The sequence below is a fragment of the Trichoderma evansii genome (genome assembly GCF_050947405.1).
Source record: "Trichoderma evansii strain SZMC 28006 chromosome Unknown GGI43scaffold_24, whole genome shotgun sequence".
In the NCBI taxonomy this organism is placed as follows: domain Eukaryota; kingdom Fungi; phylum Ascomycota; class Sordariomycetes; order Hypocreales; family Hypocreaceae; genus Trichoderma; species Trichoderma evansii.
The window spans coordinates 148,591-164,267 of NW_028145182.1; the positions used below are offsets into that span (position 1 = coordinate 148,591).

General features: G+C 48.8%; 5 protein-coding genes across 5 annotated transcripts; 3 read left to right on the top strand and 2 right to left on the bottom strand.

Annotated features, from left to right (window-relative positions):
* Nucleotides 1-2,137: 2,137 nt before the first annotated feature.
* On the bottom strand, nucleotides 2,138-6,689 carry GGI43DRAFT_207409 (Rapamycin-insensitive companion of mTOR, N-term-domain-containing protein). The gene is made up of 3 exons (XM_083200147.1): nucleotides 5,580-6,689; nucleotides 4,003-5,497; nucleotides 2,138-3,943 (listed from the first exon to the last, which is right to left on the bottom strand). Exons 1-3 carry the CDS (start codon nucleotides 6,521-6,523, stop codon nucleotides 2,231-2,233), a joined length of 4,152 nt encoding a protein of 1,383 aa, XP_083056823.1. The 5' UTR covers nucleotides 6,524-6,689; the 3' UTR covers nucleotides 2,138-2,230.
* A 1,553-nt stretch (nucleotides 6,690-8,242) lies between these two features.
* Nucleotides 8,243-9,687, top strand: GGI43DRAFT_414874 (urate oxidase). The gene is made up of 2 exons (XM_083207092.1): nucleotides 8,243-9,306; nucleotides 9,369-9,687. Exons 1-2 carry the CDS (start codon nucleotides 8,517-8,519, stop codon nucleotides 9,500-9,502), a joined length of 924 nt encoding a protein of 307 aa, XP_083056824.1. The 5' UTR covers nucleotides 8,243-8,516; the 3' UTR covers nucleotides 9,503-9,687.
* Nucleotides 9,688-9,724: 37 nt separating this feature from the next.
* GGI43DRAFT_414875 (mitochondrial 54S ribosomal protein uL13m) lies at nucleotides 9,725-10,754 on the bottom strand. The gene is made up of 2 exons (XM_083207093.1): nucleotides 10,478-10,754; nucleotides 9,725-10,416 (listed from the first exon to the last, which is right to left on the bottom strand). The coding sequence occupies exons 1-2, from the start codon at nucleotides 10,496-10,498 to the stop codon at nucleotides 9,898-9,900; spliced, it is 540 nt and encodes a 179-aa protein (XP_083056825.1). The 5' UTR covers nucleotides 10,499-10,754; the 3' UTR covers nucleotides 9,725-9,897.
* A 179-nt stretch (nucleotides 10,755-10,933) lies between these two features.
* GGI43DRAFT_387286 (copper chaperone CCS1) lies at nucleotides 10,934-13,407 on the top strand (the record flags this gene model as incomplete). The annotated part of the gene is made up of 6 exons (XM_083203909.1): nucleotides 10,934-11,081; nucleotides 11,166-11,194; nucleotides 11,321-11,450; nucleotides 11,535-11,612; nucleotides 11,788-12,282; nucleotides 13,370-13,407. 6 exons carry the CDS (start codon nucleotides 10,934-10,936, stop codon nucleotides 13,405-13,407), a joined length of 918 nt encoding a protein of 305 aa, XP_083056826.1.
* A 1,348-nt stretch (nucleotides 13,408-14,755) lies between these two features.
* Nucleotides 14,756-15,392, top strand: GGI43DRAFT_207784 (uncharacterized protein). The gene has a single exon (XM_083200149.1). The coding sequence runs from the start codon at nucleotides 14,880-14,882 to the stop codon at nucleotides 15,321-15,323; it is 444 nt and encodes a 147-aa protein (XP_083056827.1). The 5' UTR covers nucleotides 14,756-14,879; the 3' UTR covers nucleotides 15,324-15,392.
* The last annotated feature ends 285 nt before the right edge of the window (nucleotides 15,393-15,677 follow it).

Here is a 15,677-nt window from a genome sequence, read left to right on the forward strand (position 1 = left end):
TTAGGTACAATATTTATTTATATTAACAATATACAAAGTATTTATGTAATAATACTAAATACTATTTTATCCAGTTATTGTTTATATTATTAAAATACTAAAAACATTATAAGTAAAGTAGCAAATAAATAGAACTTACTGGTATTACATTTTGCATAATATTATAAATATACATATATATAATATTTAAATAATACAATATATAAATCGCGCTAGAAATGTGTTATATATTAGTCTTAGTGTTGATATGCATGTAGAAAAATGTACTTTCTATAGCCTCGGTTTATATTAGCTCAGTATTATATCCTTGTACTTCTTATATGGACTTCACTAGAAGCCGAACTATGGAACATTATTGTAGAAGATCTTACCTTGTACTGGATAAATTCTGATAAGGGATCGTATGGCGTGCGAGCAAAGAGGAAGGTATCCCTGGAAGAGGATGAGTGACTTGGCTATTAAGGGCATTAAACTGGCAGCTATCGGCCAATAATCTCTGTTACATAGGTGATCCTTCAGTGGAGTTTCAATCTCCTAATGCAAGCCATTGCAATCTCCTAAATGCAAGCCACATCTTCTCGATCTACGCAGTACGACCCTAGTTACTCTAGGTTCCCCGCAAGGCGGAAATACAACATTTAGACGCGCAAGGTCTTTCATATAAGCACGACTACGGAGCAACTTGAATATGCTGCTAGGTAGTTCAAAGAATCGTTCCTACAGTCAGAAACTGTAAATGCTTTTGCAAGAGCCCGCAGCAACAGATCTCGTGCGGTAGCTGCATATGTGGCTTATTCGCCACATGGACTACGTGTGATAACGAATAGCGAATCTTCCGAAATATCCATGTAAATCATTACTAGTGCCCAGCGATTATGGAGAAAGATGTCCTATCCGCGGACTAAATTCTCACGATTCCGCAACTTGTTTCGGGTTCGATCCGAAGCCGCTACGGGTAGCCTTCGCCTATGCAATGCTTATAAGACCCAGGTCGTATTCCAACTCTGGTTAACACGCGTACTATTTCGTTTGATGTTGGTAAGTAAGATTACCGGGAGAAATGATACATTAAATTGCCAAATTGAGTTACCGGTATAAGCACTAGCAAGTTTATGTTACATTTTAATTATTAATTCTTCACCAGCAGTTGTCTTTTATAAACATCTGTAGTTATTTGGATAATAAAAAATGGCTTTTTCTATATCTAAGTACATTAACTATTATACTGTAATATCCATACTAGTTAAAAAGGATTCTTCTCACGTAATAAATATATATAATACATAATACTAGCAATTTTTAATATAGTATCATATCTTAATTTATTATACCAAAATATTCCCTTATACTTTATACACACAAAAGCCATTTAACATTAAATATAGAAGAAAATGCTTTAAACTTTAAAAAATACCATGTATTAATAACTTTATTATAAAAGCAAGTATATAAAATATGTAATCTTTTATTTAATCCTGTCAAGTTCCCCATTATACTAATATGCAATACCTTATTAACTATTAACTAGAATAGTTCGTTCCCTTGTTAGTTGCAGTCTTATCATATTCAACCCTAACAACTTCCAACTCAATCTGACGTCCCACTAAAAGCTCACGACATATGGTTCACACAATTCTGCAAGAAACCTGATTTTTCTTCAAATCTAACCGATAATCGGAAAGCTAAAAGCCGGCCAGATTCCGCTTTTATTTTCTCTCTGAAATCTACTCATCTCACGTACAAAAGGCTAAGCTAAATATATGAAATGTAAACATAAAAAGTATAAAGTGAATTTGTCAAAAGAACCTCTCCAAAATAGCTTTGTCGCCAAAGCCCCTCCTTTCCCGCCCCCCAGCGCCAAAAAGAATATGTCCCTCCTTTCGCGCCTGAAAAAAAGAACAAGAAAAGAAAAGCTGAATAAATGTCTCGCCTTTGCAAAAACAGGTATGAATATGTATGACGTGTGTGCGCGTGTGTATGTGTTAATATGTGTGCGGTCGCCGATATCCAGGATGAGAGTGGCTATGCTCAGAGCATAATACATGTTACCCAAGCAATTATGCAAGGTATCCGTAACATTTCTGCCGTTAAAACCCGTCCTTTTTTTTTTTTGATTTGTCGATATTTAACTCCATAAAATCCTTCGAGCCCTATATCTCTCTCATAATTTGGAGCGACCAACCCTTTGTGCTCATTGGCTCTTAAAACGCCGTTTTCTGATACCGGCTTCTTACCGTCTCACTCGCAGAGGTGCTGGGATTAAATCCTGCGGAGGTTCCATAGGCTCACTGATACTCCTCTGCCTCTCCGTTCTATCATCCCTGTCATCGCCAGAACTAACGCTATCGTCTGCATCCACCGGACTGCTCTCGTCTTCCTCGCTGCTGTCGCTTTCATCTTCATCAAAAACAATCTGTCGCATGACAGACTTTTCAAAAAGATCAATAACCATCCTCCGGACACCAAGTCTGTAGTGATTCCATTCCATCAGACCCATGACCGTTTTGAAGAATTCAGCACTTCGGAAAGCTATCGGCTTGCGCGCTTTTATCTTCTGCAATTCGGTGACGGCCTTTCGATACAGTACTGTATTTCCGAGATCCACTATAAGCTCGAGAATCCGCTCACTAATTGCCGTGTCATTAACCAGAGGAGGCATTTCGGATAATTCTAGGGGCGGGCGAGCGGGCCTAGGAGGCGGTTGCTCCCGAATGGTGCATTGTGACTCTGGTAACGTAATCGAGGCAGCTGTTTCATGATCCCAAGGTGAAAGTGAAAAAAGCTTGGACAAGTCAGACGGAATGCAGAAGCCGAGAGAATTGCCCATTAACGTCGTATTCGCATCCCAGCCATGCTCTGATAAGATTTCAAGTCCATGGGTCGAGCGGGAAATCAGGCCCAGAACGAAGAACGCCGTCCCCCGCAGACTCATCACTTCGTGGGTAGTTGCAATCTTTATAATCTGCTCAACCATATCGGTGGATTCCAAGAAAGGCGCGCCGAGTTCCATAGATCCTACATTTCCAACAGCCCAAAGGCATCCCTTGACCTTCGTGATGAGCTCAGGGTCCTCAGATTGCATGCCATGATCGCGGATCGTGCTAGCAAACTCTTCAAAGTGGCCCTTGTCACTGAGCAGCTTGCATCCCTCTTGGGTTCTTGTTAGCTCTCTGTAGAAGTGGGGTGGTATATGGCTATCGTGAAAGTCTGTTTCCGCTTCGTGCTCATCAAACATACTAAGTCGATGATTCTGTTCGTCCGTTTCTGATAGGAATGCCTTTGCCAAGCTAGCTTCAATGAGGCCAACGTAGGAGTCATTCCTTCCCAAGAACCAGTCATCCATTTCATTGCTGATGTAGTCCAGACCATCCAAATAGTGGTAACCAATAGATGTCGACAAGAATCGAAGTAACAGCGGAGCTCCAATTTCGCCAAGATGATCCAAAGCCGGACGGCACTCCACAATGTACGCCAGATACGCTTTTCTGTTGCAGGCTTTCTCCAGTATCTTGACTGCGGTTGAGCACACCTCAATCTCTGGGTCATACAGTTGCGTAACCAGAAGTTGAATTGCCCATTTCGAGTCGCTGACTTCGCCTTGGCCGTTGATAGATGGCAATCTTCGAAGAGTGCATTTCCGAAGCGTATTTGTTGCATGTATCCGAATCTCTTTCGTCCCCGCTGTCAGCGCTTTCGAAAGCAGAATGCGATGATGGCCCTGGCGACTGTAGTCAAAGCTAGAAAGGAGGAGCTTGACAAGATCGGGTCGCTGAGTCAATTCGTAGATGTGATACATCATATTGAACATTTTCCATCTCTCCAGCATAGCCAATCCTCTCGGATCACCCGTAAGCACCCCAAGCATGGGAAAATAGCCGGCACAGAGGGTATCCGTTAGCCTATCCTTGGAGAACATGGGATACTGCGCGGTAAGTCCACTTGTCTATCACTGGCGTTAGCTTAAAGAGGTTTTCTCAGATGCTGAGAAGAAATTAATCTTACCGGATCACATTGGGCCAAACATTCCGCAATTTGCCTCAGCAACTTGCTATCCGCCAAAAATCGAACCCCTTCCGGCGACTGAAGCAAGGAATGCATCAGAGCACACCCAGCTCTAACATATTTTTGGGTGTTTCGCGTATTTCGGACTTCTGCAAACTTGTATTTAAACGGCCGGTAAAAACTCATGATTCTCTTCATAAACTTAGAGGCTTTGATGGCTTCTTCGAGCCTCTTGCCGACCTGAAGAGGGCCGTCGATCACTTTCATGATATTCTCCCAGTTCCATTTGGAGTAATTGGAGTGGTTGAGAACGCCTGTGTCGATGAGAAGCTGGCGGAACGTAGCATCGTCAAAGGCCACTGCAGATCCTGCCTTGCGTTGGCCATCTAGGAGGGCCAAGTCGTTCATGCTATCGCTTGAGGGCAAGATACCGGCCAAAGAGTCTGCTGGCGCACTCCGGTATAGCGTGCGGTTTATGCTGCTCATCTGGTATACAATACTCGATGCAATGTACGACTGGCTGTCGCTGAATTTTGCTGCCGCCGAAAACAATTCCGGCAATAGCTGTATTTCTGCACTCCATGATGGAGGGAGCAGTCTAGCTGCCAGTTTGAGCGCCTCGCCAATCAGTAGCGTTGTCTTGCGCTTGAGCATAGTATCGCTCTCAGAACGAGCAACTTGTAAAAGCGTCTGGATAAGTCCAGACTTTATAAGGACTGCCAGAATCAGCGCCGTATAGTGGTCCACAAAATTCTGTTCGCCCGTATCTTCTTCTAGATACCCTCGATCTTTCGCTTCAGCCTTCATGTTGAGGGTGTTCACCCTTCCATAGGTAGTTAACCTACGTCCAGCTAAGAAAGACACCGCCCATGCGGGAGGTTTGATGCGAAGCAATGAAAAGAGCAAGTCCAGAATAGTTTCTCGTACAACAGGGCTCGGAAGTAATATGCTCATAATGAGTGATCTGATGGATCGAAAATCGTACATACAGAGCGTCATGAGGCCAGACCAAGACCGCATAGCGACAGATATGGCCTTGCAGTTTTGCTTCAGTACAGTTTCGCTTCCAGCCAGCTGGCTTGTGAAGGCGTTGAAAACTACGTCCAAGCCGTAGCCCGGCTGAACGAATTTCCTCCTCTGCGGCGTATCCAGGAGGAAGAGGAAAGCGGATGCCAGACTCTCGGGAGCCTTGTAGGTTCCTTCGGCGAGAGCCTCAGAGAGGGGACCCAAACCACCTGATGCGAGAAGCAAGCGAGGATCTCGTACCATGATCTCGGCCAGAGTCTCGATGCAGATGGGCCGTAAGCGATCCGTATTTTGCTCGGAAGGCTGTGCTGAGCCAGATCGATCATCACCATACTCGGCCACGGCTACAATGGTTCGCACGACAGCGCGCGAGACTTCCTTGGCTCCGTCTTTAACGTCCAGAAAAGCTCGTACAAACTTGAGGGCCTGCTCTCGTTCAACGTCTGCCTTTCGATAGTTGTTCAGTGACCTAAATCATGATATGTTAGTCTGCGGACTTCAATAACTCTTCAAGGCGGAGTTGCGGCCGCCACTTGATCTCCAAAACCTACCGTATAACTAAAAAGTCGGTATTCAAACTTCTAATCTTCCTAAGGGAGTTTCGATCCGAAATTGCATATCTTGTCGCACGATAACCAGCCGCTACGACCTCTCTGCTTTCGCTGAGGAGCATCATCTGCATCCGCAGGCCAAACACGGACCACACCAAATCGTATTTAAGAGTAGGGTATCTCTTAAACAGATCGACTAAAAGGTTCGCACGGTTCACGTAGTAATCGGGGGTCATTCCTCCAACTTCCAGCGCTTGTAGAAGCTCGGCGAGTGTAAACGTAGGGCTCTCGGTGGACTCTTCGATCTCTGACCCAGTACCCGATCGAAGACTATGCGGTGAGCGATGTGGTCCAGCATCCTGCTGGGTTCTATTCCTGGGAGGTGTGCTGGGAGGTGCCACCTTGGTACGCTGAGCATCTGTAATCTGCTGCTTCAGGACCTTGATGCGCGAATGGCTGGCCGTCAGCTCGGCCTCCACTCTTTGGCGCTGCTCCTTTGTCTGCTTGGGCTTTTTCAAGTTGAGTGCCTCGAGCATGTTCTCGCTTCCTTCCTTGATTTTCATCTCTCTGTTCAGCCTATCCCGTAGCATGGAAAGGTTCTGTTCTACAAGCTCGCCATCTTCAACCTTGTCTACAAAGCTGCTTGGGTATACTGGCGCTATGTCGGTTCGGCTACCAGAGCGAACGGGGATCATCTGGCTGCGCAGCTCGGAGCTGAAGCTGCCGGGCCCTGCGCCGGGGATGAGGCTGTTCCCTCGAGGAGCAAACGCGGCCGAAGCTGACAGATTCCTTCCAGCCCCGCCATTGGGAATCTGCAGCCCAGTGCCGTCGCGGTCGATGCTCGTTCGTCCGATCGTCGGCGCATGGTCGGTCTGCTTGAGGCTCTGGGAGGACTGGCTGGAGGGGGCAAACCCCTTCTGGCTGGACGAGGAGCTGGCCAGCATGGCGATGGCGACGCCCACTGAAGGGGACTATGCCCTCCGGTGGCCGCTGAGCATTCGAATGTATGCGTGTGGAGCGTGGAGGGGGTCTCAAGGTGGCGTATTGGAGCAGCTCTATTCGCGTCTCTCGTGGTCGGTATATCGTGGGTTATGTCGATGAAATGGTTCGAATTTCTGGCTCGTACGGCTCGGGGCACATTTACAAGGCGAGGATCTGCGCGATACGACAGTCTTTGGTGGTTGCAGCAGCGTATGGAAGATCGCAGATCTGAGCGGTGGAACTTGGTACGGTGGAGGGAATTGGAGAGCTAAAAGCCCAAGTCCGAGCGGCAATCCTAGGCCCAGCGAATTTGCATGCGGCGGTGCAGCGTCGACGGCCTGCGAGGCGCTACAAGCTCGATGAGCTTCTCACGACATGCGAAGCGAACAAAGTTCAGCGCGCGACGCAGCAAAAGTACAAAAGATGGGATTTCGAGACTCGGCTGGCTGAATGCATTGGCTGGGTCCGAATGACGCCCAGAGAGTTGGTGGCTGGCAGCAGGCTTGTTGCATCAGCTGTGGCACAGCTGTGGCCGTACACTACGCCGCCATTTCAGCGATGCATGCGATAACATGCTACCCTATTACTAGGGGGTTAATTGTAGAGTTTTGTGGAAAGGAAGCAAGCTTTCAAATCAAAAGGCATATTCAAAAGAGAAAAGGTTTAAAAAAGAACTAAAGCAGAATAAATTTCTTTCAATTTCTTTACAAAATAGACTTTAATAGGCAGTGCTTAATCGTTTACGCCGATGCGTTGGAGTATCAGATAGCGAACAATCGGAGTCAAATGTCCCGATTAGAGGATAGAGACAGCTGAAAAAGAGCCAATCAATCGGCTGTGGCTGGTGAATCGTGATCAGATTTGGCACTACACACTTAGTCGTAGCGCCTTATTAGCGGTCTGCGGAGTAACCAACCAGCATATAATCGTGCCCGATAACAATAGGTAAGATCCATCTCCGATATCCAGCGATTCCTCATCCTAGACATATCTGATAAAGCCACCATTGATCTGGCCCCCAATTACCACCACTAATACATATTAGTTCCGCCTAGCTGCTGTCAGATGATTGCTATCTCGACCCCGAATCTCTGCGGATCGCCATAATAAGTAGCATAACCCTATTCGACGTATCGGCCGGCCCCCATCAGCTCATCACTATCTACAGTGCTCACAATGCAGCTTCATATCCCGAATCACCGCATCTCACAGCTACACGCTCTGGCTAGTGCCGGTACTGTGAAGCAAATATCGGCCCATCTCCTGAGCAAACCTGCCAAAAATATACCTTTCCTAGCCAGGCTGACACGATACTGATTCAATCTAACCTCCAGGTCTCTCCAAAAAATGACCCCCGCCACAAACTAAATCAGGCCCGGGGCACCGCGGCGCTGGGAGTTCGGCGGGCTCCGGGCTTTGGCGAACCCCACCCGCTGTAAAGTGCACTATCTTCCCCAAGAACGCCCGTGTGCCCTCACGCTGCTCGGCTTGCCGCTCATGCCGCTGACGGGGAGGGCTTGCCGGCTGCCTATGCATGGCCGATCGTTTTTGCCTTTTCGCCGGGCAAGTTTGCTAAGTGAAAGACAGTGTGAGGCGATGTCCGAAACGAGCCGTGTCTTCGCCCGTGTGAGATACGCACGTGCGTGGCTCGTACTAAGTGGGATCGTCATCTTGTGGCCAACGGTAAAACATCAATTGTAGATGAGTAGTATATATATCAGGCCACACTCCAGTAGACTCAACTCCATATCCGCTTCTTGCTGTCCCATTGCAGCTTCGTTTCTCATCTTCTACCCCTCCTTATTTTTGTGTATGCTTCTTCTCGGCTGGTAATTGGCTCCAGATAGCTCCCATCTCGTGTGACAGCATCCCTCTTTCAACGGCCTCCCTTCACTCTCACCCTTGTGTAAACTACTACTATTACCTCCACTACCACCACTCAATTAATCAAGAATCATGGCCTCTGCTCACGTCGCCGCCGCCCGCTACGGCAAGGACAATGTCCGCGTCCTCAAGACTGATCGCGACGCCGCCACTGGCATCCATACCGTCACCGAGATGACCGTTAGCTGTCTGCTCGAGGGCGACATCGACATCTCCTACACAAAGGGCGACAACAGCGTCGTCGTTGCCACCGACTCCATCAAGAACACAATCTTCATTACCGCCAAGCAGAACCCTGTCAATCCACCGGAACTGTTCGCCGCCATCCTCGGCTCCCACTTCATTGAGAAATACAGCCACATCCACGCCGCCAATGTCAAGGTCGTCACACACCGCTGGACGCGCATGGAGATCAGGGGAAAGCCGCATCCGCACAGCTTTATGCGCGACGGCGAGGAGACACGCAATGTCGAGGCCCGCATCAGTCGCAAGGAGGGTATCGTCATTAACAGCGGCATCGAGGGTCTGACAGTACTCAAGAGCACCGGTTCGGCCTTCCACGGCTTCGTGCGGGATGAGTACACCACTCTTGGAGAGACCTGGGACCGCATCCTGTCCACTGATGTTGACGCTACTTGGAAATGGAAGACATTCCCCGATGTAAAATCCGTGCGGGAGGCGAGCTCCAAGTTCAACCCGGCGTGGGAGGAAGCTCGTAACATTACGCTCACAAGATTTGCCGAGGATGAGAGCGCTAGTGTGCAAAACACCATGTACAAGATGTGCGAGCAGATTCTGGCTGCTGTGCCGGAGACAGACCTGGTTACCTACTCGCTGCCCAACAAGCACTTTTTCGAGCTTGGTAAGTTTATATATTTAGATTCAACGTGTCATACAAATGAGTCGCTAACATGAATTCTGCAGACCTAAGCTGGCACAAGGGCATCAAGAACACCGGCAAGGACGCCGAAGTCTACGTCCCACAGTCAAATCCCAATGGTCTCATTAAATGCGAAGTTGCTCGAGGCCCTGCCCCCAACCGCGAATCACACCTGTAAAATTAAGAAGAAAAAAAAGAGTATTAAAGAAAGCATCGAGTTAGATGGCGAACCAGTACTTGGCCAAGTACACTAGATGGAGGATTATCACGCTGTTATTTTATGACAGCTTATTGCGTGACAATACGCATGTTGTTTTAGTAGTATAGCGTTTCTGTATGAATTGAATTTGAATTATAACGAAACATAGATTGACATGAAAATACGTTTTATCAAGAAGTGCTGGGTCATTTTTATATATTTAAACTTCGCCTCTAATTCTCTATCAGAACAGCAAGCCCCTTATTTTTTCGTATCAAAGTCATCAACACACGAAATATAGTACAAATAGTACAATAATCTTTTCGTCAGATTATCATCCAAAAAATCAATCGTCAACATCCCCCTCAATCCCCTCATAACCTGTCCTTATCCGTATTCCGTATCGCATCCACTGCCTTCTGCCATCCCTCTGACCCAACAACCTTCCCTCCAAACCGTATCACATTTTGCTTATACGGATGCGCCTCTCCCTCAAACGCCTTTAGTCTCGCCAGTCTCTTGTCCCGCAGCCTGTTCTTGGGCAACATTCCGCTAACCGCCTTCCTCAGCACCTCGCTGCCACCATGCTTCTCCATCAGCACGTCCATTGTCACAGTCTTCAAGCTACCGGGTCTCGTCGTGTGTCGGTAGTAGTTCTTGCGCCACATCTTGTTGCCCGTGGTGTGCAGAGCGGCGCAGTTTGTCACCACGACGTAGTCACCGCAGTCGGTGGAGGGGTCGAACGTGGGCTTGTGCTTGCCCATGAGTAGGACGGCAATTCGGGATGCCAGGCGGCCCAGGGACGGGGGAGTGACGTTGGGCTGGGTGGTGAGAGTTGGGTGAGGTGTTGAGGCGGAGATCTGGTGCCATACTCGGGAGTAGGCGAGTCTTGTCTGTTGGAGCAAATTGTTAGAGCATCGAACGATGGCGGCCATGAGAGATGGAAAATCTTACCAGACCAACTGTCTGCGACATCTTGAGTGATGTGCAAAGACTTGATGTCTATGGAGAGGAAAAAGATTTTAATTGATTAAAAAACCAGCACCAGCGCACCAGTTTCGGTGAGAATGTCACCGTTCGTTGCAGACTTCACCAACTTCTACTCCAGAGCGGGCAATATCCAATATCACGAACTCGAAAGTTTGCGCATAACCAATTGCAGCTATCCGAATGCTGACTCATCACGCCTTATCGATCCTTCAGGTCACATGATCCTTATCGCCTTTCTCGTTATCGGCTCTACAGTAGGAAATCCGAGCTTCTACAGAGAACTAAGCTGTTGCACCAGCTTCTGGGGCTCCACAATCCGGAGGGGACCGCTGTAATCCCGGCGTTATGGCATCACTCGCCAATGAATGGATTTCAAAGCACTGACTGGCAGTCTCCGTAAATCTCATAAGATCCAAATAAATGGCGCTTAAGAACGCTGCAACATCCAAGATTCTGGCAGCTTCATTTGGCGTCTTTGCTGGCTATTCTGCGTATCGATATAGAGCCTCTCGTTACTCGCCACCATCCCAACAAGATAGAGCTGTTAGCCCTAGCGCGTCGAGCACAGGTACGTACTCGCGCATACAAATCTCACCTATCCTCGTTATATACAATGTGCCCCGCGTTGTGTTGCTAACAAACTCGTCAAAAGGCACAATGGCTGTCAAGCACAGCTTCCAGGTATGCCTTGCCATTTACGTCATCCATTCGCCCTCGTCTTTGAAACAAAGAAATGGAAGCCAGAGAAGAAAAAACGTGCACTGTCTATGCAACGCTTGAGAGACTGATGAAACACTGGGCAAACAGACCCTCTTCGCCGTCCCGCTCTCCTGCGACGGCTGCGTCAAGTCCGTTTCAGACTCTATCTACAAACTAGATGGAATCAGCAAGGTCGAAGGAAATCTCAAGGACCAGCTGATATCGGTCGAGGGATCTGGTGAGTTATCACACGATGCAGTGCTCTGAGCATGCCACTTCACGAGCTTATCTACCATTGCTAACGCATCGGGCCATGCCGCAGTCGCACCATCTGCTATCGTTGAGGCTATCCAGGCCACGGGGAGAGATGCCATTCTCCGGGGGTCCGGGACTTCAAACAGTAAGTTTCATAGAGATAGCCGCTACCTCCAGTTATGGCGGTCCTTGCGTGCAATGACCGCGGCCCCTTTTCATGGAGAGGCGCGTTTAAGAGCTGTGGCGGATCATTCACGTTTCGCCAAGGAGGATCAATTGGGCATGAGAAACAGTGGCTAACACAGACTTTGTTTACTCAGGCGCCGCCGTGAGCATCTTGGAGACGTTTACAGACATGCAGATTGAGGAAATCGACCGGGAAGTGAGAGGCCTCGCCAGGATGGTGCAAGTTAACCCTGAACGGACATTGATTGATCTGACTTTGAGGGGCGTTGCTCCTGGTACGTATCGGGCATCTATTCGAGAATATGGAGATCTCAAAGATGGCGCTGCATCTACTGGTCCAGTCTGGTCCGGGGGGAGCAAAGAGACGCCAAAGGGATCCCTTGGTGTCGTCGAGGTGTCCGAAGACGGTCGGGGATCTGCATTTGTAGACCATGGCTTCCAGATCTGGGAAGTCATTGGCCACGCCATGGTTCTGACCAGACAGGATGAGGGTTTGCCGCTGAAGAATGACGACAACACAGTCGTTGGCGTCATTGCGCGAAGCGCGGGTATGTGGGACAATGACAAGACTGTCTGTTCTTGCACAGGTAAGACACTGTGGGAAGAAAGAAAGGATGAAGTCAAGAAGGGTATGTTGTAGCCCGGCCAACCTATTTTCGATGAACGAAATAAATGAGTAAAGCAACTGGCTTTCCCCCTTTGCCAAGCTGTCCAATCTCTTTCCATTCTGCTTCCAATTTTTTTAAGCTTAACTCATCATCTCCCACGAATCTCACCCACTATCTCCTACTAAGTCTCATCAATCTAGGACACTAGACAGATACGTAGTGTAAACCGGCACCTGAAAGTTGAAACATTCCGAATTATCTGCTCCACGATAGCGGAGTGATAGTATCAGGCCTCAATTGACAGTTTCATGCCACTCAGGGGTCCAGAAATGGCGTAGAGCCATCTTGTAACGCGCAAAATACAGGGGGATCGACAACGTCAAGGTAAAGCGAGGAGAATATGCCTGCCCATGCAAAAGCACGGTCCTATATTCCTAATCTCACTGAAACGCCTCCAGTTCATGCGTCGTCCTAGCTGGCGCGGCGTCTTTTGCGAGTGGTTATACCATGAAGTATCTCGTAGTAGTAGCACGTATGCGCGGAGCACGGAGCACCACTACCACTAGCATTCGTCAAAGCGCAAGGTTCACCAGCTGTTTACACTTGAAAGCACCCAAGTGGTAGGCTGAGCGGGTCTGCATACTTTGAAGGACGATTGAGACGCACTGTCAAGTCTTCATTGCATTGCACCAGCTGGGGCTATGATGCTATGCTTACGATACGCGGGGTTGACAGCTGCCAATGATGCCGAGAACAGCAGCATACAATAAACAGAAACGCCAAGATTACGACGACGGGGACCCCGTGTCTTGCTCTCAGCAGACAATCGAATGATCAAATTTGCTCAATGGCACCACTGACCAGGAAGCATTTTCGAATATTCCACGTCTATCCGCCTTAAACTCACCCCCCTCCCTCGAACCACAATCTTTTATCAGTGATGTAGTACATAGATAAATTGGTATTCGAAAAGCTAGGTCGTTGGGCTAGTAATCGTCTCACTCTCGGGAAATATCAATGATCAAAGCAGAGGACAGACGAGGAAAGTGATATCAATGCACGAACGAACCCCTCGTTTGAGAACTCATTGGTTCTGATGCCCCGTTAGGGCATGAGATGCAGAATCTTCGGCGCGTAGAGAGCTAATGAGAACGGTTTGACAGGCTGAGTGTGTGAAAGAGCAGTGTGATAAAATCACTAGCCAGCATGAAGCATCAGCTCTCACATTATTAGGGGAGTTGTATGCTATTAGTAGTAGCAATTCATCTCAATGAACTCACCAAGAACAAGCATTAGCCAGTCTATACGTGCGGGGCATTAGCGAGGTTATCTCTACAGTAAGTAGCTCACTCGCCTAGTCTATTGTTGCCGCCCGCTGCACAATGGGATGACTGACATGACGATGCCAAGTGGTCGTGATGTATGCCATTAGCGGTGATGAAAGCACTGAACGCCCAGGGAACCCCAGTCTCTCTGCCCACAATGAGGCATCGGACCCAACTATCCACTCATGTGCTTGTGATGATCCGGCGGTGAAAGTTGATAGATCCTACTTCGTATCTTCCCGCCGTCGGATACGTGGGATATGATGTACTTCGTAGTTTAGTAGCTCGTGGTTAAAAATAGCTTGAGATATATCAACCATGACACCATCATCTCTCTCTTGTCCAGTCAAACAGCGCGAAGTAAGTACCTCATCCAATCTGGTTGCCGCATTGGGCGATTAGCTGATGGGATTGGGGGAGCTAATATGCTAGTTTGCAGATGAGCACAAGCCAGCAAAGTTCAGGGCGCTTAGTAGCTCTGGCATCTTGACCGCTAGGCTGGCTATCGGTGGTGCCCAAAGAGCCGGGCCTTGTATACTCGTAACCACAGCATCTTGCTTATTCCTCTTGCTAGCACACTGGCTCGACGTGAGAGTGGCTGGGGCGGAGGATCTTTTTCGATGCTTCATGGAGGTGGCTGAACAAGGGCTGCCCAATTGCAAGGGTCGCCAAAAAGGTACGCGCCGCTGCTGGATTGCAAGGATTTGGGCCCTGGAGCGAGCCAATTAGCGGAGCTGTCAGGCACATCGACTCGGGAGCTGCAACGCCGTCTGCCCCAGAATAGGCACACTTTAACCTTTTGAAATTGGACCTTATGCTGCAGTGTGCTTGTCCACGTCTTTGCGTGCAGCCGCATATGCGGGCTATCGATCGATGGCACGGAGGAGGGGGCTGCGAAGAGCAGGAGCGCCGAAATGTACAGCGTTCTAGCACGGAATACGCGTGCTCTTTTGGAGTCTTGGAGGGCAAGAGATGGCATGATTGAGGATAGAGATAGGCAGATGTAAGAAAAGAGATCGAGACGTTTGTCTGTGCACAGATGCATATATGCTCAGTCTTAGGTAGAAGATAAGGTGCAAGTAGCCGTAGATCGATAAGGCTATTTTGGCAGGTCCCTACCTAGGTAATTGCTCTTTCCTGCTAGTAGATGAAAATGCAAGGACAGGTAGGTGCCTGAGCAACGATTCATGCTTTGGGCACGTGGCTGGAAGGATCAGGACAATTTAGAACTCTAGCCTCGATCATCACCACATTTAATCTAATCAAAGGAAAGAAACAAATCAATTCAGCGCAATGCAGCCATCCGATGCCCTGGGGATATTGACGAGCACGCTACTGCTGCGGCTAGCGCTTCCATTGCTACCATACTTACCTGATCTACCGCCACTGCGACCACTGATGCCACCTCCCAGAGCTGAGTCGTTGCTATCTTCACTGCTGTTCAATTCATACAAAGCGCAAAAGAGACCTGGCGCTACGCTACCGGTACTACTACTGTGCCCCGTAGTCTGTTTTAGGAACAAGTCGACCGAGCCACTCAGGGCCAAGCTGCTAGAACTGGTAAGCTCCTCGCTTGAGGCTGGGCGCTCAGTAACCTCACGTCCAGTCTTCTCTTTATACGAACAAGCGCCCCAAGCAAGATCAGCGTCCGCCCCAAAATCAACCGCCCGCATGAACTGCTGTGATAGGCGAAGAGCGCGACTCGTCTCTCATACGGAGAGCTCGGTTGAGAGATAGTGCTACCTAGTAGCAGCAGTAGCTAAGCAGGACCGAGGCCTGCACCATGGCCACGCGACGGTGCAAGCCACCGGTCGTCCTGCGACACAGGGAGAGCTAGACCCGCCACCCCTGGTTCCACGACGGCATCAACGCATCTCATGGCACGCCCGTACGAGCTTGCAGGCCCAGAGTAAACAAAGGCGAGTGCCAGTGCCGAGACGGGGGGGTATGGCATACCGCCTGGTAGCTTTGAGCTCGACTACGTACGAAGCAGCAACAGGAGGCCGGCATGCGCACCCCTTCCCTGGACCCCGGCTCGGCGTTTGGCGCCCCTCGTGAGATTTGGAACATAGGTGAGGCTTCACCAGCCCT